We start from the raw sequence: 23,362 nt of genomic DNA on the forward strand, positions 1-23,362 counted from the left end.
AATGAGGTCCCAGGCTGCCACGGTGCCATCCCCACCCTGAGTGTGGGCATGGCAGGCAGCCATGGCTAATGCATGCCGTGCCTCCAGCCGAAGCCCCGGCACTAGGCAAGGAACGGCAAAATGCCATTTTCCCCCCCACCCAGGGAAAAGCGAGTGGAAGGAATCCGGACCAACAGCCACCAGCTTTCCCCCCTTCCCGGCTGCTGCTTGGCTAAAGAGCAGGCCAGTACGTGCCATGAATTTTTAGCTTTATCAACAGAGGCTTTGAGAGCAGGGCTAGAAAAACGCCGAGTCGGCAAATCCAAGCAATGCGAACACAAGGCTCCGGGGAGCGGATGGGGATCCTGTACCACGGGATTGGGATGTGCCAGCGGGGATGGGGCTGGGGCAGGCTGGGGCAGATGGGCCCCATCCCCGCCGGCCCCCACGGATCCAGGCTGCTCCCTCGGGAAGGGACGCAGCAGACGCTGCAGAAGAGGGGGGAGGATTTATTCCGGGCAGCACAGCCTGGCTCAGCATTAGAGCCACATATACACCGTTACACAGCAGAAAAAAGTCGGGGGGGGAAAAGCTTTGCGGGCAGCAAGGATGAGCTCAGGGTTGGAGTGCTGCTGACCTCATTCCTGGCTCTGCATCGCTCCGTGTCCCCACGTGAAGGTGGGGAAACAAGGGATGGAGGCTGGGGGGGTGGAAAACAAAGAGCCGCGGGGGGGATGCTTTCTGCTCACAGCGTGATCAAAAGGCTGCAGCACAAGGAAGAGCTGCTCCCCGCACACCCCCGGCAGCGCTGCAGCTCCCCAGGAGGTCCTGCCAAAGCTCAGCTTGTTCCTCTGCATCCCGAGGGACCACAATGGAGAAGGGACCCCGAGCCCTTCGTCAGCAAGCTGGAAGGTCCAGCACCTGGAGTATTTCATGGAGGCTTCAGGCTGGGGGAAGCACAAAGGGCAGCACGGCTCAGGAGCCACAGAAGAGAGGAAAAAAACCCCCTCCAGCCATCAAACACAAAACCAGGAGAAGGGCAGGCAGGGGAAGGGGACCGCCCCTGTGGCTGGAGGCAGGCAGAAGGGGACTAAGCTGACTTGGGGCCGAGGGACAGCTGCTGTAGATTAGCTCTGCCACGTTCAGACAGCCCTCGCCACCCGCCGAGAGATACGAAGAGCGCTCGTGGTGGCAGCACCCCCCAGAGCGAGCCCGTCCCCGCAGCGAGAGCAGGCGCCTGGGTTTTGTGTGACTTTATTGGAGAGCAACACAAGTCGGGGAGGGGGGGGTGTGATTACAGAGGGCTGCGGGGGGAAGACGCGCACTCTCGGCTCAGTCCCAGTCCCCGTCGCCTTCAGGATTGTCGTCTCGGGGGGGTTCCTGAAACTGGATGTTCGCCAGCATGTCCCGCATGGCTGCCATGAGCCTGTTCACCCCCTGGTTAAGGTCCTGCCCTGCTCCAGCCTCTTCATCCCTCTCGTGCCTGATGTCCCCCTGCAAGAGAGCGGAGCTGGAGCAGCCAGGCAGGGAGCTGCCCGCCCGTCTGCAGCAGGCGGGGAGAGAGACAATGCCGCTTGCCAAAAAGCATCCGGCTGCTCTGCAACCTGACGTTTACACACTGCATATGCCAAGAGCCACTCCCTTTGCAGAAACACTGTGCAGAGGAAACTTCTGCGTACCACCAGCAAAAGTGTGCTCTGCTCTGCCCCGCAGCAGCTGACTGCACATACCTGCAAGTTAAAATTTGGCAACAGCGATCGGAAGAAGAGAGATAAAGTGCTTTCATTGGATGGACGATTCGTTCTGAAAGACAGAAGTCACACCGCGGTTAAGGGGGCAGCTTGGTACTCGACCTCTCGCTGGGGCTGAGACAGCGCAGAGAGAACCACGCTGCCCAGACCAACGCACGGCCCCTCCCGAGCCAGCCCCGAAGCAGGGTACTGGGGGATTCTCGGGGATTTCCTACGCCAAGTAGCCAGCAGCTGGCCAGCCTCTGGGCAACGCAGTAGTTAAAAGTGCTGCCCGGTCTGCTCTGAGCTGGGTCAGTGCATAAGACACGTATGGGCTTCACCTGGACGGTCTGTGCGCCCCACGGCTGGCTGCGCTTAAACCTGTATTTACCCCAAACCACCTCGGGTAAGAAACAGCCAAAATTTTTCAATGGCCTTTGCTTTAATGGCTGTGAACAGCCGCCGTCTCCGACGGTGACCATCAAGGAAAAGCAGCAGGACCAGTCCTGCCTGTACGCTCTGCCTGTCGGCGAGCACCACAAGCCAGGCGGCTCTTCCTCCGAGATGGAGGAGGACGTCAGCTCTGAGCTCCCACAGGCACCCAGGCCCGGGGCTGAGGGCGCGCCGGGAACACGCCGGCTGTGCCAGAAACGAGGGGTGGAGAGAAGGTACCTTTCTGGTCTGGTGTAGGAAACGATGGAGTCCAAAGGAGGCAAGGGGTCATACCCCATCACAGGCTGCGAGGTCACCTCCTGCGGGGAAGGAGAAGAAAGAAGGGGTGAAGGCTGCGTCACCAGCAGCGGCAAACACGGAAGCACAGAGATGGGCAGACCAGCTGGACAGCCCTTCGTCTCGGGGAACGTAACCAGCTGCAGCCTGGCCTGCCCACACATGCGCCCGTGTGCAGCCCCGGGAAGCCATACATACAGGGAGGACACTTTGAGGTCAGGCCCGTGGTTCTTGCTGGTGGCTGGGGTTTAAGACATGCCCAGTGTCTGCAGGGACGCGAGTGCCACCACGCCGCGCACAGCGGCACCGCCTGTTCCCCGTCAGGGCCACTCACCAGAGGCAGAGCTGCCATGGCCTCCTTCACCTCCGAGAGGATGATGTGCCGGTAGATGTTCCTGGGTGCGCTCTGGTACAGCGTCTTTCTCCTAAAGCAGAGAGGGGAGCAGAGGATTGCACAGAGCACACCTCAGCATAGCCAGCTTTCCATTTCTGCTTCTCTAGGTGCATCGTCAGCTTCATCCCTGGCTCTGGGGGGGATGTGCTTTATCGGACGGAGCTGGCCTACGGTGAAGCCAAAGTCACTTGGCAGCTGCTGACCTCAGATGAAAGAGCAGAACAGCTCAGGGACACTGCACGGATCTCTCACCGGCCCCATTCCTCTGCAGGTCAGCAGAGCAAACTACCTTTGGCTTAGGGCAAGACCTGATGCCCCCCTCTCTTGCTTCTCAGAGCTGGAAGGTGTTTCTACGCACTCACCTGCCCTGTGCAATAAATATCTGTGAGCCCTGCAGCTACCCCCGCCCCTCACAGCCAGTGGCAACCCCTCCACCCTTCCTGGGCGATTTCCAGGGCACATGTGATAGTCGAAGCTGGGGGAAACCAGCGTAGCACACACTCAGTGAGCAAAAGCTACAGCTTTTAATTCATGTTTATGCAAAGTACGGAAGAGCCTCTGCCTTCCTGGCCCTACGGCGTAACCCTTGGCATCAGCAGCGACCATCAGATCGGCAGTTGTGGGGCTCTGAGCAAGCCCCAGCGCTGCTGCTGCTCGGGACAGAGCTCCTCTCATCCGCAGAGCCTCCCGGCCTGCTCCGACCCTGCGTTTCAGCACCCGTGCCTGGTACAAGAGCCGCTCACCTCCACCTGCCGCACTCACTTGTGCTCAGACTCCTCCACCAGCGGGTCCCGGGCATCCACCATGCGCAACACCTCGTGGACATTGGGCTCCAGCCATGCCATGACGGCTGGGTCCTTCCACAGGGAGTGAGTCCTTCCCACGTAGAGGGACGTCAGCTGGTTCAAGGCGGGAGGCTGACTACAGGAGACAGTTGTTATTCAGGGCACTCTCCTCCTTCCTGCCTGCAGGTCCCTGTGCTGGCTGGCAAGGGCTCGTCTCTGCACTGTGCTTCGGCGTGAGAACACAAAGAGAGGAATCGCAGGCTCCCTGCTTTGCTTTGCTATTTCCATCTACCTTCACCAGTTTTTCTGCCTCCATCTATTTCTGGGATAAGCAGAGCCATGAGACGAAAGTTAACGCTGCCTTGACCCGAGGGGGAGACCATTCATGTGTTCAGGAGGACCACGTGTCAGGGAAATCCAGACTGGTAGGAGACAGCCTGCCCTGAGAGTACGCACATGTGGTTCTCTCTTACTACATGTACCGACAGGCTGCAGTATGAACTTCTGACCCATCCACATTAAGGTGAGGCAGCTCTATTAGCTTTATCTGGTGGCCATTATGGAAATCCATTATCAAAGCATCTAACAGCCTACTCAGGAAAAACAAATATTCTCCTCCGCAGCTTTGTAAGTCCATTAGCAAGCAAAAGCCCCACTACTGGCAAAATCGATTCCTTCTCTTTACCGAGAACATCTCCAGGGCTTACCTTATCTGAGCATTCAGCCCGAAAAAGGAATGGGACGCGACCCTGGCATCGGGCTGCACACTGCAGTGATCCAACAACGGCATAAGAACTGCAGGAGAAAGTCAGACAGCTCGCTTTCAATAGCCCGGCAAGGAGCACCGTGGTGTGGCCGCTCACCACTGCCAGGGCTGCAGAGAGACAGCCCCATCCCAGAGGTGGGCCCCCACCGGGGCGCTGAAGGAGGACCCATGCAAGGAGGGTGCGAGCGTGCTGCTGGGGGTTATGCTGCGTTTTGGTCTCTGCGTGGGTGACGGAAACAGATCCAGAGTAAGCGAAAAAAGAACAACAAACTTCTTTTACCCCCAGTGAAATAAGGTGCAATTTTCCGCACTTAACGCTGCTGGCCTTTGAACTTGAACAAGGGTTTTATTTCAGTCACCATGACAAGCAGCAAAAAAGATGGTTTCAGCCAACACAAACTAAACCTCTGTTCGAGAGCTGGTTAATCCCGCGTATAAAGACACACCCTCCTCTGGGCCCAGAGGGGCTGTATATCTCCTTTCATGGACAGCAGCACCAACTGGATGAAAGCAAGAGTGATGGGCGCCCATAGAGAGCACATCTAAAGCAGAGCAGTGCCTCGGAGGGAAAGCCAAGAGAGACTTGCTGTCTCTGGTCTGGCCAACCCTGGGGTGAAACATTTTCCTCCTCCAAGATTCTAGTTCTCATCCTCCCCCAACTTGGATGCCTGTGACCATCTCTAATGAAGGGGCACCAGCTGCTCGGAGGAAGGTGCACAGCAGGGAGAACAGTCCCCAATCTCCTCCTAATACATGGAGGGCTCACGGCCATGGTGGCCCTACCCGGTTCCACTGTCCTCTCGCCAGCCCTGCCACGGTGCGGGAAGGCTGAATATCACCACCACCACCCCAGACGCAGGTACAGCAGTACCTGCCACTGCCTGAGGTGCCTCACCCTCTGAGTCAGGGCTCCCATCTCCCAGACAGAGGCAAACACCATTTGCAACCCACAGGCAAACTGCTGCCTCTGCATTTGACTGCCTGGAATCCAGCCTTCGCTCTCACAGATGAAGACAGTGACAAAGCCTGCGGGGACGGACTTACCGGTGGGGACAGACTTACCGCTTGGGAACATGATCAACGCGAGCTGGATGAGCCGGGCGGCTTTCTCCCGGGCTTGGCTTTGCTCCAGCTCCGAGCGCTCCTCCTGCTGGCTCAGGAAGAAATAGGCCAGCGGCACCGAGAAGGCAAAATTGGGGAGCTGGGACAAATTCCGGTGACTCTGCAGGATCAGAGAGACAGATTTACCGAGAAATGATGCTATGCAGAACAATCTCGATGTGGCTGGGCTGCACACAGGATGGGGTTTCTTGCTTGCTGGATTAAGTTACTTCCCAGCCATTGGCTTGGTGCCTCCACAACTGAGTAAGCAATTTTGAGTTCCTATAATCGTTTGCAGGGTACCAGGATTACAAGAACACACACCCTAGCCTTTACGGGTCATTCCGATGATTTTTAGGATGCTAGCCTGGCCATGCGGGAGCCCTCAAAAGGCTAAGCTGGTTAGGAAAACCTCATGCTCTGTGGCCCAGCTGCCCCCTCCAGTCCAGCCCAGGTGGGGAGATCCCCAGAAACCAAGCTCTCCCCCCTCTGCCCCCTCTCTCGCCAGGGCAGCCTGAGGGCAACTCACCTCCACCTCCTGGAACATGCGGGTCAGGAAGGTGTATTCTCTAGCTCGGAGGGAGAGAAAATCGATCAGCAGCAGCACACACAGCGGGTCGTTCTCTGGATCAAGGCTTCAGAGGGAGGCGAGCACAAGGGGAGGAAACAAAATCAGTGTCACAACAGCTGAAGTAGCTGTCCTCATTTCTAAGTCAAACAAGACTTTCCCACTAGCACCCAGAGAGCTTCTGTGACTCAGCAAGCGGAGATAACGGGAACACGATCGTTCCTGCATGGCCAGGATGACGGTGCAACGCCCTGCCCAGTCTGCATCCCTGCAGAGAGGTGCCAGTCCTCCCATCACCACCCGGGAGCAGGATCAATGGCCACAAACTGAGCAGGCTGAAGCCACCGTCATACATCTGCTCCACAGAGACTGCGAGCTCTGCTATAATAACCAGCCAGGCCCACAGCTCAGCAGTCAACAGCAAGGGCCACCCAGGTCCCATCTGTTTAAGCCTCCTTCTCAACAGTGTCTTCTCTCCAAAGCAGCACCACAGATAAGAGCACGTGCTCAAAATTAACCTGTGACGCTGCATCTGTAAGGAGTGGAAACAAGCCCTCACTGAGCCTGGGAGCAGCAGTACACCTCTGGGGGGTTTTCCTGCCTGGGTTAGGTTCAGTGTATTGTTCGAAGCGTGTTCCCCCAAGCCTGAGACACCTTGCCCCATTCCACAGGGAACGAGGCGCAGCCCTCAGCAGGGGCACCTACCTCAGAATCAACTTGCAGAACTCCAGGGCTGTCCGGGGACAGCCTCTCTTCTCCAGCAACATCAGGTGCTTGAAGAGAGCCAGGAAGAAAGACCTGTGTGGGGAAAAGGAGTGGACTTTAGAAGCCAGTTTTGGAGAGAAGCACCTTGTGCCACTCAAGAACGGGGACCCACAGTCAGCCCCAGCTCCTTGCCCTCCAAGCATCAGCGTCGCAGTGCAGTCAGGGTGGTCCAGGGGACCCAGCCTGGTGCAATATGGGGTGACACAGACCCTTCATGATCCCATCTTTTTTTTTTTTTTTTTTTTTTTTTTTTTTTTTTAATTTCTTTGTGCAAGCATAGGGACGGCAAACCCATGGCCTGCTCCATCCCTGCTCCCCAAGGCCCTGCAGCCTTGTGCTCTCCCAGGCTGGCCAATAGCTCAGGACCAGAGAAACAAGTAAATCCCCGAACTCTGCATTCTGCCTTGTCCCAGCCCACCCAGTTGCACGAGAGGACTAACACCCAAATCGGGCATAATACAGATTGCTGCGTTCAGGTCGCAGACGGCACCAAGCCCATCAGTGAGCAGGTACTGGAAATCTGAGCGACCTCCAGGTACAGCAGTTTGGGAGGGATGACTTGGGTCAGCTGACTGGAAAATTCCCAGAATAAAGTCACCTTTCCCTGCAGCTGCAGAGCTGTCATTACATAAAGAGCCGGGCTGGGAGCAGCGTGAGCGCTGGGGACACAGGCCGAGCAGGCAGCACACAAGTGACCAAGCACAGCTGTAAACATGCAGCGAGTATTTCTGTGACAAAAATAAGTGCCATTTTAGGCTGAGGGGCACTAATTTCACGTGAGAAGGATGTGACAGGGGGGAGCAGTTACTGCTCCAATAAGAAATCCCCTGGGAAAGAGGATGCTTTGCAAAGAAACTTCAGTGCAAGAGCTGCTGGTACCCCAGCACCCATCTCGGGAGCCCTGCTGCTGCCTTGCTGAGGGGCACTGCCACCGACCACCGAGTGGCAGAGCTTGTTCCGACAGAAAGGGACATTCAAGGTCCCCTGCCACCGTGGATGACACAGCAGACGCTGTGAATCTGGGTCTCCGTGTCCAAAGTAGGCCAGGGCGCGCCGCGACGGCTCTCCGGCAGATGCGGGGCAGGCCGGCGTGCCACCTACCTGTTCTCTGGCCGCCGGTAGTCCAACCTGCAGGTCCCACTGGTGAGACTGAAGAGAGGGTGGAAGGAGCACTCCAGGCTGTACAGCGCCTGCTCTGCAGACAGCAAGGACAGCGTCAGGGCACGCCACCACCCCACGCAGTCCCACTGCTCACAAAACAGCAGTCGATTTAGCCCAGAAGAGACTGATAATTGAGAGCTCTGGCAGCCATGAAATAAACTTGCTCACAGCCCAGCAAGGGACAAAGCTACTTCAGAGTACGTGGCCGCAGCACATACCCAGGCAAGCGAGCCTTGCCCCCTTATGAGGGCATTAGGTTATGCTCCAGTTGGGAAAAGTGACTCTCCTGGAAGAGGTCTGGGATTGAGGCTGGAACAGCTGCCTCTGCCACAACTATCTTCACACATGGAAGCCAAAGATCACGTCCTCACCTCTGGCCCCTCCTATCATGCTGCAGAGCACATGCCCCGGTTGCCAAACAGCACATCTCAGACACCAGACCGCAGCACGGCAGTGCGAGGGGCAGCCATCCTCCAGGATGCCTCCTGCCCCCACGCAGCCTGCAGCGCCCAGAGGAGCAGAGCCGGACGTGCTGACCTGCAACGTGCTGGTCAGAGGAAGGCAAAGCAGGCTGGTCTGGAGGGCTGGGCAGGCTCCCCGCAGAGGGCACAGGCTTCCTGGAGCAGCCCTCACACGGCAGGACCCGGTAGCTACTAAATCAGACCCTCCTCCTACAAGGGACGTCCTACAGGTGAGACACATCCCCCACCATGTCCAGACAATCTGTCCATTCATTTTGAAGGTGAATGCTGATGGGCTTTGCCTCAGACAAGCACGTCCGGCTCCGTTTAAAAGCCTCCAGCAAAAGCTGCTGGTCTGCAGGATCACATAAGGCCGAGTGCTCATGGCCCAGAGTCACAGACACAACCAAACCAACCCTTCTGGTTTGCTGCATCTCTGTTGAAACAAAACAAAAACTGAACCAAAACCCCTCGATTACTAATTCACGCCAAGACATCTGCTCCTCACTTCAGCTCTTACCTACGAGCTCACGGGCCATCTCCTGATCTTCCTGCATCCGGCACACGTCGCTGAGCAGCAGAAGCGAGTCCACATGGTACGGTTCCAGCGCCTGAAGCAGTGGCTACAGAAGAGCATGAGCTTGATTACATGATGGCACAAATCATGGGTTTCTCACGCACTGTGCCTACGAGGGAAGCTCTGTTAAGCGTGGCAGGGAGGCAAATGCCCTGACACCGTGCCTACCAGAAAGGGGCTGTTCCTGCCCCCGGCTCTGAAGGTGAAGAAATCCTGTCCCACATCATCAGAAAGCCAATGCTTAGACTGTAGTGCAAGACTGGGGACGGACGCACCTCATGTGAAAAGCTAAGAACCTAAGAACTGTCACGCTGGGTCAGAGTAGGGATCCATCTTGCCCTGCCTCCACAAGCAGATGCCTGGGAAAGAGGGCATGAAGCTGGGCACGCGTGATGGCTCCCAGCACACTTTAAGCTGCCAACCTTTAGGGGTTCAGGGACCTCCACTGTCAAAGATGCCACTGATATTAATGGTGTCTCCTCATGTGATTTTGTTCGCTTTCCAGCACCCCAGCTTTGTGATACAGAAAGCCACCACTTAAGCACAAAGTGTGAAGAACTTGCTTTAATCCCAACCTGCCAGCCCCATCCATGTGTTGGGAGGGCCAGCAGGGAGATCTCTCCTTACTCCATGCAGGATCTGGGCCCTCGATGGCAGCTTCCCTCAGGCACCTCCCTCCCAGTCGACCCAGCTTTTCCAGCACAGAGGCCGTGTCAGCCCTTTGATCACCTTTGCTGTCCTTTTCCGAATCCCTCCCAGCTCCACCATATCGTTTTGAAGGTGAGGGCCCAGCACTGCATATAATACTCAAGATGCAGGCAGCAGGCATAATTACATTTTTGTTTTATTCCTTATCCCTTAAAAATTCTGAGCATTGGATCAGACTTTTGCTTCCTCTGGGTACTGAGAGGACATTTTGACACATTTATTATAATTCCAGGATCCAGCTCCTGAATGGTAATGGATTTATAATACGTTTTTCCGGGCTTCAGAAGAAAAGTTTAACCAAACCTCAAAAACCTCTGCATTCACTAAATATATTATAAACAGGCTACTATTTCCAAGTGCCTAAAATTCAGTTTCAATATGAAAATACTGAAGCTACTTCAAATCTCCTCAAAGTTTAATTTTGGGATTTATTTTTTTTTCCCCAAAACTGAAAAAATACGACTTCAAAAGCTCCAGACGCCGTACATCTACAGGGTGGTGGCCAGTGTGCCCACCTACAGTACAGCCTTTGTGTTTTAGGCTGTCCCAGCCCAGTGCCTTTGCCTCAGTGCCACTTGCCTGACATTTTACCCCTTCCCTGCTTGCTCTCAAGTTTCTTTCTAGTCCTTTTTGGAAGAGATGGAGCACACAGGGCCATTGTGATGGGAAGACGCGCTCTTCATGCACTTGCAACTTCACCAGCAAAACCATTTTAATACACTGGCAAGAGCACAAAAATACTCAATAAGCAAGACGCCCCAAAAAAATCACATTTTGCAGGCTGAAACCATAGCAGCATGGCAGATCCGGGGTCCAGCCGCGTGAAACTGTGGCCGTCACAGATAAACTGGTTGGAGGTTTGAAGTACTTCTGGCATCGGCAAAACCCTGTCTGTTAGATTTTATCCTTAACAGAAAATCGAAAGACTAAAGCTGTAGGAACATCTTCAAACATAGCCAGACCCATTCAGCAGGGACAGAGCATAAAGACTAAGAATTCCCAGGGAAAACCTGTCCTGCTCTGCACAGCCGTGAGACCATGTCTGAGCTGTCCTTAGGGCGCTGGCTCTCAGGTCCATCACTGCTGCACAGGAATTGCTTCGCCATCATTTAATGCGAATCCCAGCCCAGTTAGCAGGCAGAACTGATGAGCTGGAGGGAGCAGCGCCCTGAGCAGAGTGTGGGAAAGCAGAAGGAAGTAAACTTTATTTAGTACACAATGGCCTCTTTAAGAAACTTCTCCAGGGCTTATATCCGAGCTCATGTGGCCAGGGTTTTCAGACCAAAAATATCTCAATTATGGTTCAGCAGGGTGCAGAGCAATTTTACTGTTGCTTATCACTACAAACTATAAATGTTACCATACAGTTTAATGAGCTTGGACACGCATGAAGAACTTTCAACACAAAGACTGTTTTGCTGAAATACCAAGGAAAGACACATTTTTCATCCATGCAACAGTTTATAAATAGAACAGCTGTTAGTTTAGATTCCCATTTAAAGATAGGTTTATACAATGTTTTTCCTTTCCCAGCTGAAGAGCTGAGACAAGGGAGCTTTATTCCTACCCTTTCAGCAAAATGGTCATTTCCTGCTCGGTCCTCTTCCAGATGGCTACCTGGCATGCTCTCGGGCAGAGCCAAGGGTCCACCGCCAGCCACTGGACCTCATTTACACCAAGGTGGTCACTTATCTTATTCATAAGGTGAGAGCAGAACTCAGCAACTAACGCTGCCTCGTTCCACACAGAGGGGGCACAGGGCTCTACTGCTCAAAATGAGACTGGCAAAAAATAAGCCCTGGGATGCATCAGCCCACCCCTCCTGCCAGGAAAAGGGGCTGCAGGAACGCAGGAGGTAACAGCATGGGCAACCCAATTTCACAACATACCACGACACTGTTGGGGTCCATGGTCTCTACATTTTCCAGGAACTTCAACTGCACTTCCTGGTACTTGCGATGGTGCTCAAACGTGAAGTACTGCACTCCCCCCTTGGTGTCCACCAGCTCCATGACAATACCTAGAAGATGCACGGGAGACACAGGTACATGTGCTGCCAGCCAGCAAGCACAGCGGCAAGAAAAGCTCTTCCACTTTCTTGTCACACAGAAAGCTCATTCATATCATTGGGTCCAAAACCAGACGCATTTTCAGAAACTCCCAGAGAATTTCACTCCTTTACCTCCTCCCATGAGTCAAAGTCCGAAACCCACCCGAGAAGCTCAGGCAGCTTGCTCTCCCCATGGATATTTCTCATTATCCAGCAAGACTGCTGTTAAGAAGGGAAGTACTCATCACCCGTTACCTCAAATAAGGAGGGGAAAAAAGCTCAAATACTATGATACAATACAACAGAGTTCTGCGTGTTAAGAAAAGAAGTATTTTCATCAGCTGACAAACAGTTCCCTTTCTGCATCAGCCAGCACGAAGCCTGGGCCTGGCAGCTGATGAAAGCAGCTCCGGTTTCCATGCGTGGATGCTCTAGGAAAGCCAGGCTGGCACGGAGCAGCCGTCCGTGCCAACATGGTCACGGGACCGAGGCACCCCAGTGGCTAGCAGCAGTGTGGTGCTTCAGGAGGTGGCACCGAAAGCCTCACCTGTTCTGGTGTAGCGTGGCCAGGTGCTCTGGGGAGTCGTCAGCCACGTGCCGCGGACACACTGGCGCTGCCTTTGCCTAAGGAAATAAACACAACAGGTCACAGTTGCTCTGTACTAACAGAACGAGGAGGGCTGAAAGCAGCCAGAAAAACAATGATTCAGGGAAAAAGAGACCCAACTTCTTCCCCAGCTGCAACCCTGCCACATGGAGCTTTAACATGTTTTACCTTCAAGACACAACATACTCTGCCTTACTTGAACCATTCCTCTCTGGGCCAGCCAGTGCCTCCAGCATTTCCACTTCAATAGCTTCTCTCCCCTGTTTCTATTCCTGCCAAGTTCTCAGCTGCCTCTTTGCTTCCAACAGCTTCCCAGGTCCAATTAAGAGAGCCCCATGCCCCTCTGACTCATCTCTCTTCCCAGCACTGCCTTCAAATGTCAACTGATTTAGTTAAGCCATGCTCACAAACGCAATCAATTTATTGGTTCAGGGCAGGAAGAATTCAGAAATCAAAGCTATTCTAAGAAAGTCATGTCTCCTCAGTAATGGACTGCTGCTTTTTCCTCAAGCGCTAAATATTCTTCCACAGACTCTCTCCGAGAAGGCTTCTGCTTTCACCGTCGCTGCTCTGAGCTTATGCCCTTCTTACGTGCACACTTTTCAACTAGTTCACGAAAGCAGGGATTTACAGATAACACTAACCACAGTGCAATGGATAACTGCATAAACACCTCATGCCCAAGAGGCAGTAGGTTCCCTGAAAGCAAGTGCATGCGACCCCCCGAAAAGTATTCAGGGGGTGAATAGCAACAAGCAGCAAATGCTGGAGAAAGGGAAAAAAAATAAAAATCCAAGAGCCTGTACTCTGTGAATTTGAGTGAAAGGACTTTAGAAGGGTGTTTGACAGTAAATGAGAGAGGAAATCAGCAGAAGAAAAAGCAAATGCCAGCAAAAGCCTGGAGAAGTCCTACACCCCCCACCATCACAAAAGAATATTCTCCTGTCCCAACAAGCGATGACTAAATGAGTAAGACACCCTGAACCCTGGATTCCCTGCCTAGGTGTGGCACTGGGGGCTTGGACTTGGAGCCAACTTGGACGCACCAACTTGGGACTTTGAAAGGGTTTAACATTAAATTCTGGACTAACCTCTGATCACCAAGAACAGCGCGAGCCCCAAAGTATCTCTTCAACTCGTTTTCTGGGTTCAAGTTTCTGTGAAGGTTGAAACAAGAAAGAAATGCTACCATCAGTTAAATATAGCCAAAAGTCTCATGCTCAAGTCTTCTCAATCAGTGCCAAGTGCTCTGTACCTTAAACTGTCTCTGGCCAGCCCCCTGAACTGTCACACACCCCACTGATCTCACACAACAAACTGAAAGGAGCCTAAGAACGGTCCGAATGGGAGGCATCAAAACACTTTTTCAATCAGATGCACGCTTCCTTTGCGCTCTGCTCCTAAACAGTGCTGAGCTGGGGAATACTTCTGCTGCCCTCTCTTGGGCAGCTGGAGCCTTAGTCTGGGATACTCCCTGGACAGCCTCCGTGCAGGAGTGTGCATTCAGGGTACGTGTGCCTGGAAAACACGAGATACTCACCTGCTGCCGAGTCTAGCGTGGCAGCCTGCAGTTTGGGGGCACACCCTAACCACTGCATGGAGGCTGGCAAGGATTAAAATACATTTTTTTAAAACGAAGATCTCATATCAAAGCATGACAACACCTACAGTTTTCTTGACCTAACACTGACCTCAGAGAAGGGAGGTGTGTTTGAGAGGGGATTCTCTGCCATCCAGCAAGTGGGGCTTCAAGAGAGAGAGTGCAAGGCTGAGATACAGCACTGACAACCCTCACCTGCTCAGAGACTATCCAGCTCTCAAAGGTTTCTGAATAACGTTTACATGACCAGAGAAGTCACTGAAGCTTAAAGCCACCCCTAGGTAAACAAACACTCTGCCTTTACTGAAACATCCCTGAACAGGCTGCGCTAGCACCCAGTGCCTGCCAGCCTAGGCTGTTTTGATGCAGTGTCCCTGAAGGTTTCAAAACTGGGACTGGTAAGTCGTCCCAGCTACAAATTTAAAAGCTTTCTCCAAAAACAGAAAGAACTGACAGTGTCTGCACCAGCCCCGGGTTCTGAAACACACCGGACATACCAGGCAGCCCATTCCCACCAGGTTTCCCAGTGCGACTCAGGCCCAGATGTTACAGGTCTCTAATTTGAGGCCGACTCATTCTTCAGCTCTTGGACACTCTCGGTGTTTAGACCACTTTGTTGATGGTGACATGCAGGAAAGGTTAGACAAGTCTAACCAGCTTTCCTGGTGAAATTAGCTCCTGGCACTGCTCAGCCCTCCTCGCAGGACAGCATATGCTGCACTGGGGCCTGCTGCTCACAGCACTCGGTCTGAATGCAGCTGGTCACCTGGCCAGGCAGGTTCAATTGCAAAACTATGCACCAGGGCTATCAGCAGCTCTGCAGAGATTCTCCCACAGAGTCACACAGCGTTGTAGGCTGGAAGGTACCTCTGGAAGCTAGTCTGGTTCAGTCATCCACTCAAACCAGGACTGATGAATACCAGTCACTGCTCAAAACCAAACACAGCTCTAAACGCAGCGGTTAGAAACAGGGATGTGCACAACCATTACCACAACCCCTTTCAAGCAAGGTCCTGATTGCACCAGGAGGCTCCCAACTCCCTTCCTTGGGGGAAGGGATATCCCTATCATGGCCAAAGCCAAAATCAGGAAGGAAGCAAGCACTACCTGTGCTCTATGTAGAGTAGAGGCCTGCTGTCAGTGATTATTCCGCTCTGGGTCTGCTGTAATAGCCCATTGGTATCCTCAATCTTCTCCAGCAGGCTGTCGATGTCTTCCAGGTCGTTATCTTCCTTAAGACAGGCACATGCAAAGACAAGGCAGTTATTACAGAATGAGTCATCGTGGCACACAGGTCACCCAACAGAGATCGTACCCGGCTGCCTCTGGGTCCTGATCTCCTTGCGATACTGGTGCAGCCCCTACCACTCACCCTGCTGCTACCCCATCGCTCACCTCGGGTGCGCATGTACCCTCTCTTATTGAGGCCTCCTGCTCTGCACCTAGCACCCTGTATTCCCTCAGCAATCCCACAGAGAGCCTGTTTTCCCTGTCCAAGTGTCCCCGTAAGGGCTGGCTGCTCTTCCCCACTTGCTCAAGCTATCACAGGGCTGTTGCTCTCCATGCCACCATGAGTTCAAACACACCAGCTGAATAAATCTAGCATGGGCAAGAGCTGGCAGGCCGTCTGGCCTCTGGTCTGCCCCTTCTTACCTGGCCTTCACTGTGCTTTGTCTGGTTTATTTATACTACAATCCCCACAATATAATGAAGTGTTGGGGTGCTGATTTTAATCATAAATATTTTAAATAATCAGCCTTTACCATCTAGTTTCCACGGAAACACTAAGTTACTGCTGTGACCCTTGGAAGAAGATACCAAACACTCGCGTGATTTTAACCCAGCTCTAACATATTGCACTCCCACTCTCCCCATCTTGTAACAACCCAAAGAATATATCCAGTGGTGCACATTCAACAGTTGTATAACACTCTTATCCTGATTTTCCTCTATTTTTCCCCAAAAATAGCAACTGACGCATTTCTTATGCGGCCGTTTCACATCCTCCTCGTGATGTACGTGGGTGGAACATGGAATTCCATTCACAACACCCAAATAGCACTGCGAGCTTGCCTTTTCCAGCTAAATATAGCCATCCCGTGTGGAGTGGATACATGAAAAGTTTATAACATGCTTTGGATTTAAGTGCTTCAACAAAGGTGGTATTATCTCTAATTAGCAAATCAAACTGCCTGGTTCTGGGCATTAAGTCTCACAAGAGCCTACAGCTAGCAGATGCCACCCTATTGCTTGTTAGTCTCGGGCTAGGAGAGGAAACGGGCTCTTTGATCAGGTTCTCTGCCTTAGTAACTCGCTCTGAGCTCGCCCAACTGTATTCCTGGGGAGGAGGTGGTCAGCTGGGCACCTACATGGGAGTCACGGCTCATCTGTTTGGCACTTCAGCATACTCTGGCTCAGGATGTTTAGCACAGGATCTCGCTCGAGTGAGTAGTTAAGATTCTTAAACCTTAGCAAAAACTAGCTCCCGCTTGGACTTTATTTCTATTGAATTTAAAAGACCAATGACTGTGATCCGTTTAGTCTCCTAGCTTAGCTCAAGCAGATAAAGTGTATTCAAGCATACGCATTTGTCTCCAAGTTTTAGCCATAACAAACAAAGACACTGGATAAAGTTCTCTCGGTCTAAGCACACTTCCTTAGGGGTAAACACCTTAGAGAGAATCACTGTCCCCTTGCTCCCTTCACCACTGAGGGGACAGAGCAGGTCCTGCAGAAAGAGCACTTAGCAGTGCATTTGCTGATAAGGTACGAGCAGACACTCCTATCAGCGTTCAGCTATCAGATGTCAACCTACAGAGAAGGTGCGTGGCTGTGCATGGAGGAGAACGGAACGCGAATGACAACTGACAGCGAGAGCTCTGTATGGCTCTGCAGAGCAGGGACAGCCACCTAAGTAGGGCAGGGAAAATAAAATGAAAATGCAAAACTCCTCGCGCAGTACCCCCTCCCGTGTGAAGCCTCGAAGCAGAGATGAAAGAATACGCCACTGTGAGGATTTCAGCTCCAAGCATCCGCAGCAGAGCTGCGCCAGTCTCGGCTGCTTGAAGGACCACAGTCAAAAGCTGCTGTTGCCATTTCATAATTTTAAATGAGTACAGTGCACAAACGAGCATTTTTGCCTCAAAATCTTTTCTGCAGCCATCTCAGAGTAGCCACTTTGTCAACCCCAATGCATAGCCACTAACTCTCCGAGCAAACACAGACATACCAGAGTCTCCCCTGCTGAAGTTTTCTTGGTTTTCCTTTTCTTTTTTTTCTTTCGTGGCTTGTTACTCAACATAGGCTGCAAAGAGAAATGGAACAGCTGTCAGAGCATGCCCATGGACTGCAGGGATGAAAGCTCCACCAGGGAGAGGAGCATTTCCCACAGGGATCAGCATGGCAGGAGGGTCCGTAAATGAAACCAATATTCATCCTTTCAAATTTTTCAGCGAGTGGAAATGAAGACACAAGGAGAAAATGGAGGAAACCACCAAAGGTTTACAAATGCAAAGGTTAAATCTCAGCCAGTTTTCATATGTCTGATACTACAAAATCGGGCAAAAAACTCTTTTAGATACACCAGGTGTGGAAGAAATGTTTCAGCCTCTCTTTAGTCCCTAGAACAAACTTCATTTCTGTCTTTCTAGTGAGCATGAAGTTTCATCAGTCACTCCAATTTCCATAGAAACCAACACCTGCCTGGAAGCACCATACGATACAGGTTCCTCTCGCTGACAATGCAGCTACTTCAGCTCACAATGCTGCATAGCATTCCCTAACCCGACAGGCACACTGCTGTCCACGCTGGCTCTTCCCCAAGGCATACAGAGCTAAAAAGCGCATTTCCAGAATCTACACAGGTAATACAGCGAGTAACAGCGTTACCAGAACAACCCCACAGCTCCCGAGCTGATTTCGGAACTAGGGGAATATGCAGCCCCAATCTGTCTCTATGAAAGGGTGGGGAGACGCCTGCCAAGGGCTCCCACGTTTCTCTCCAGGAAGCTGTGAGAGAAGCAGCAGGTGCACCCTGCAGTGCTTACGCAGCAAATTCACCGGGTCAGGGGCTGCTGGAGCCACTGCTCAGGCAGGGACCGACCAAGCAGAGCTCACACCACACATCCAGAGCATTCCCAGGCCCCTGGGCTGGCTGAGGCTACCAGCACAGCCGGACCATACACAGACGGCAGTCTTTGCCCCTCTGGCCACACCATCTGGCATCCAAAACTCAGAGGCCCACCCCAAATGCTGAGCCCTAATGGGTGAGGCCAGGGGGCCAACCCCCCTTCACTCTCCCCCATCCTCATCTCCAGTGAGACACGGGCTAGACTTGCACTGTCAAACTGTTAATTAAAGTGTCCCTTTCCTTACACGCTTCTGTAAGGAGACACTTCTGAGCTGATAAAGACCGCAGGAGGGAATCTTAATACAAAAAAACAACAAAGTGCTCCATAAAATAATAAGTTCAATGTTTAGTTTACATTGTTTGGAATCTTTACATCATCCACTCCAAAACAAATGCTTCACTGATGTCCTGGTTTCAGCTGGGATAGAATTAATTTTCTTCCCAGCAGCCACTGTGTTTTGGATTTAGAATGAGAATGTCGATAACACATATTGTTTTAGTTGTTGCTTAAGTAATGCTTACATTCATTAAGTCAAGGACCTTTTCAGCTTCCCATAGAAGCTCAGAGGGAGCATAGACAAGACAAGCTGGCCAAAGGAATATTCCATACCATGGGTGCCATGCTCAGTATATAAACGGGGGTTGGCCAGGGAGCAGGAATCTGCGATCACTGCTCGGGAGAGGCTGGGCAATTGATCACCAGGTGGTGAGCAATTGCATTCCATCACTCATTTTGTATATTCTTTTACTTTATTATTATTTTACCTTCTGTTACTGTTCTATTAAACTGTCTTCATCTCAGTCGACGAGTTTGGGTTTTTTTCTCTCTCTTCTCCCTATCCATTGGGGGTGGGGAGGAGTGAGTGAATGGCTGCGTGGTCCTAGCTGTCAGCTGGGGTTAAACCACAACTGAGCACTTACACAACAGCCCAACTCCACATGCGGTGCAGAGCTCAATTAATTGTACAGCAAAGGGAGCAGAACAGCAATCTCCATTTCAGAATCCCAGGGTGCTTTCCTTCCTGCGCGCTTTGCCTAACCTCAGTGCTCATGAGGACACAGCACAAGGTCTTCCTCAGGAACCTCCCCTCTGTGGACATAAAATCTCCCCAGATCTCAGGCATAAACGCAACCCTCAGCACCAAACTGCTGATTCTCTTCCAGATCTGGAGCCCCAAGCACCTGGGTTTAAGCTCCCTCCCCTGAGGCTCATGTCATCAGCCTCTGACAAAACCCAGGTGCAAGGGAAAAGAAACACACTTATCTGGTACCCACAAAGCTGCTCAGTGCATACAGAGACAGGGAAATAAGAAATCTTCTCCCCGCACTTTGCACAGCAACCACCATCATCACCAGATACTTGTGGTTTAGTTACCGTTTGGTCCGGCTGCTCTGCTTCCTCCCCACGTCTCTGCCCATCGCCTTTAGACTCTTCAGTTACAGCCCCTTTGTTGTTCCCTTCTGCTGCATCCCGCTCACCAAGCTGAGCATCCCCTTGTTCCTCTCTAGACGGCAGCTCATCCTCCGACTCCTCAGCGGTGATCTGTGCAAACAGACGGACAAGCTGCCAAAACAGCTGGCATGGGGCTGAGCTCTGCCCCCTCCTGCGCTTGGGGGATGGAATTCCCCAGGGATCTGATCTGTTACACTCCCACCTGCAAATGGAAGAAAAAAGCATCGCAGCAGCAACAGAGGGCTCAACTGCTTGACTGGCTTCTCCAGCAGACAGACGGGGATGACCCCTCACTTAAACCGTGTCACCTGGCAGGTCCCTGGAACAGCCCTGCACCCATCAAATCGCTGGAGGGTCACGACAACACGTCTCCTGCACGGCATGGCTGGCAGAAAAAGCATGGCCCTATCTGGACTTTACTCTTCCTTGAAAAGACCTTCCAAAGCCAGCATTGCCTAATGTTCACACAGCCAAGCCTGGGGGAAGCACAAGGAGCCACTGGGGCTGGCCAAGATACCCAGAGAGGAAGGCTCAGGGTCTGCCACCCCAAGGACCCATCTGTGCCATCAGGGCCTGCATGAGCCCCGACTTCCAACACTGGGATCTTGCAGGGCTGGGAATGTGGCAGGCATGTTCCTGAAACCAGTATCACCCACTGTTTGGCCATCCCGACACTCAAGCCCAGCTCTGACAACATCCAGACCACTCACCTCCTCCCAGGCCTCCCTCCAATTCTCTCCCAGTTTAGCCCCAGTTGCTGCCCCCTCAAGCCCGCCCTATAGCCCCCATCTCCCTCCATTTCCCACCCCCCAATTCACATCCCCTCAGCTGAGTCTCCCCAAGGCCCTCCAGGTCACCCACCACCCCAAAACCCTCAGTCCCACTCCAATCACTGACCCCAGATAACTCTCACAAACTGTCACCTGGGTCACCCCCACCCAGCCACTGCCCCCTGGATCATCCCTCTCGGTCACTGCCACCCAGCTCCCCTGTTCCCTCCAGTCAGCCCCCAACATCCCCCCCCCCTTAGTCACTGCCCTCCAAATCACCCCCTCACAGTCACTGTCACCCTTCAGCCATTCCCCACCCAATAACTGCCATCCCAGCAGCCCCCTCCCACTTCAGCTGCCCTCCCTGAACCACTGTCACCCCAGCTGCTCCCCCCCGAGCCAATGTCATCCAGCTGCCCCCCCTCAGAGCTACTGTCACCCCAGCTGCTCCCCCCCAGAGCCACTGCCACCCCAGCTGCTCCCCCCCAGAGCCACTGTCACCCCAGCTGCTCCCCCCCAGAGCCACTGCCACTCCAGCTGCCCGCCCCAGAGCCACTGCCACCCCAGCTGCTCCCCCCCAGAGCCACTGCCACTCCAGCTGCTCCCCCCCAGAGCCACTGCCACTCCAGCTGCCCGCCCCAGAGCCACTGTCACCCCAGCTGCTCCCCCCCAGAGCCACTGCCACCCCAGCTGCTCCCCCCCAGAGCCACTGCCACTCCAGCTGCTCCCCCCCAGAGCCACTGCCACTCCAGCTGCTCCCCCCCAGAGCCACTGTCACCCCAGCTGCTCCCCCCCAGAGCCACTGCCACCCCAGCTGCTCCCCCCCAGAGCCACTGCCACTCCAGCTGCTCCCCCCCAGAGCCACTGCCACCCCAGCTGCTCCCCCCCAGAGCCACTGCCACTCCAGCTGCTCCCCCCCAGAGCCACTGCCACTCCAGCTGCTCCCCCCCAGAGCCACTGTCACCCCAGCTGCTCCCCCCCAGAGCCACTGCCACTCCAGCTGCCCGCCCCAGAGCCACTGCCACCCCAGCTGCTCCCCCCCAGAGCCACTGCCACCCCAGCTGCTCCCCCCCAGAGCCACTGTCACCCCAGCTGCTCCCCCCCAGAGCCACTGCCACTCCAGCTGCCCGCCCCAGAGCCACTGCCACCCCAGCTGCTCCCCCCCAGAGCCACTGTCACCCCAGCTGCTCCCCCCCAGAGCCACTGCCACTCCAGCTGCCCGCCCCAGAGCCACTGCCACCCCAGCTGCTCCCCCCCAGAGCCACTGCCACCCCAGCTGCCCGCCCCAGAGCCACTGTCACCCCAGCTGCTCCCCCCCAGAGCCACTGCCACCCCAGCTGCTCCCCCCCAGAGCCACTGCCACCCCAGCTGCTCCCCCCCAGAGCCACTGCCACTCCAGCTGCTCCCCCCCAGAGCCACTGTCACCCCAGCTGCTCCCCCCCAGAGCCACTGCCACTCCAGCTGCCCGCCCCAGAGCCACTGTCACCCCAGCTGCTCCCCCCCAGAGCCACTGCCACCCCAGCTGCTCCCCCCCAGAGCCACTGCCACTCCAGCTGCCCGCCCCAGAGCCACTGTCACCCCAGCTGCTCCCCCCCAGAGCCACTGCCACCCCAGCTGCTCCCCCCCAGAGCCACTGCCACTCCAGCTGCCCGCCCCAGAGCCACTGTCACCCCAGCTGCTCCCCCCCAGAGCCACTGCCACCCCAGCTGCTCCCCCCCAGAGCCACTGCCACTCCAGCTGCCCGCCCCAGAGCCACTGCCACCCCAGCTGCTCCCCCCCAGAGCCACTGTCACCCCAGCTGCTCCCCCCCAGAGCCACTGCCACTCCAGCTGCTCCCCCCCAGAGCCACTGCCACTCCAGCTGCTCCCCCCCAGAGCCACTGCCACTCCAGCTGCCCGCCCCAGAGCCACTGCCACTCCAGCTGCTCCCCCCCAGAGCCACTGCCACCCCAGCTGCTCCCCCCCAGAGCCACTGTCACCCCAGCTGCTCCCCCCCAGAGCCACTGTCACCCCAGCTGCTCCCCCCCAGAGCCACTGCCACCCCAGCTGCTCCCCCCCAGAGCCACTGCCACCCCAGCTGCTCCCCCCCAGAGCCACTGTCACCCCAGCTGCTCCCCCCCAGAGCCACTGCCACTCCAGCTGCCCGTCCCAGGCCCCACCACCCCGCAGGCCCCAACCTCTCCCCCGGCACTGTCACTCCCCTCACCAGCTCGAAGCGGTTGCTGACGCCGGCACGGGCCCTCCCGGAAGCGGCCGACGGCAGACCCTCCTGTCCCCCCTCGGGGCCGGGATCCAGGCCCAACTCGCCCAGACCCGGCTCCTCCTGGCCCCGCTGCTCGCCCCGCAGCCGCCGCAGGGCCCGCCGCGACATGGAGCCCCGTCACGCACCGCGCCTGCGCGCGCCGCCCCTACCGCGCCTGCGCCGTCCCGTGCCCGCCCCGCCGCGCCTGCGCATGGGTGGCTGCTGCGCCTGCGCAGACCTGCCCTCCGCCCCGCCCCACCGCGCATGCGCAGACCGGGGCCCCGGACCCGCCCCACCGCGCCTGCGCGTCGGCCGACAGCACGCATGCGCGCCCCGTTTTAGTGCCGCATCCCCCCTCCCCTTGCGCAGGCGCACTGCGAGCTGCCCGGGTCCTGCTTCGCGCCCCGCGCGGACACCGCGTGAAATATGTCTCGGGGAGGGAGGGGTCGTGGGACCGTGCGCTTTCCCACGGCTCCTGAGCGGGGTCACGGCGGGGCACAGCCGGGAACACGGGTGGGACAGGCTGGGGAGGACCCAGGGGGACGGCCTGGGGTGGGCTCGGGGCTGGGGACACACAGGGGGGACAGCTGGGGGGGCATGGGAATGGAGGGGAGGATGGTCCCACGGTCTCTCTGTGGGGTCACGGGTGGGACACAGGCAGGAGGGGCAGAGAGGGTGGCCGGGGGGGGATCAAGGGGGTTATGGTGGAATGAAGGAGGTGGTGGGACACCCAGCCTCGACCCAGGGGGGCCCCTCACACCCCCCGCCCCGACCCCCCCACCTCCCCA

General features: G+C 55.1%; 1 protein-coding gene across 1 annotated transcript; it reads right to left on the bottom strand.

Moving 5' to 3' along the window:
• Positions 1-1,217: 1,217 nt before the first annotated feature.
• TCF25 (TCF25 ribosome quality control complex subunit) lies at positions 1,218-22,746 on the bottom strand. Its single transcript, XM_074582648.1, has 18 exons — positions 22,539-22,746; positions 19,486-19,653; positions 17,211-17,285; positions 15,089-15,213; positions 13,473-13,538; positions 12,322-12,398; positions 11,614-11,744; positions 8,960-9,062; positions 7,919-8,012; positions 6,758-6,850; positions 6,014-6,119; positions 5,446-5,605; positions 4,325-4,412; positions 3,595-3,753; positions 2,773-2,863; positions 2,382-2,461; positions 1,710-1,782; positions 1,218-1,473 (listed from the first exon to the last, which is right to left on the bottom strand). Exons 1-18 carry the CDS (start codon positions 22,701-22,703, stop codon positions 1,312-1,314), a joined length of 2,016 nt encoding a protein of 671 aa, XP_074438749.1. The 5' UTR covers positions 22,704-22,746; the 3' UTR covers positions 1,218-1,311.
• Positions 22,747-23,362: the final 616 nt, after the last annotated feature.

This window comes from Larus michahellis, chromosome 4 (genome assembly GCF_964199755.1).
Source record: "Larus michahellis chromosome 4, bLarMic1.1, whole genome shotgun sequence".
NCBI lineage: Eukaryota > Metazoa > Chordata > Aves > Charadriiformes > Laridae > Larus > Larus michahellis.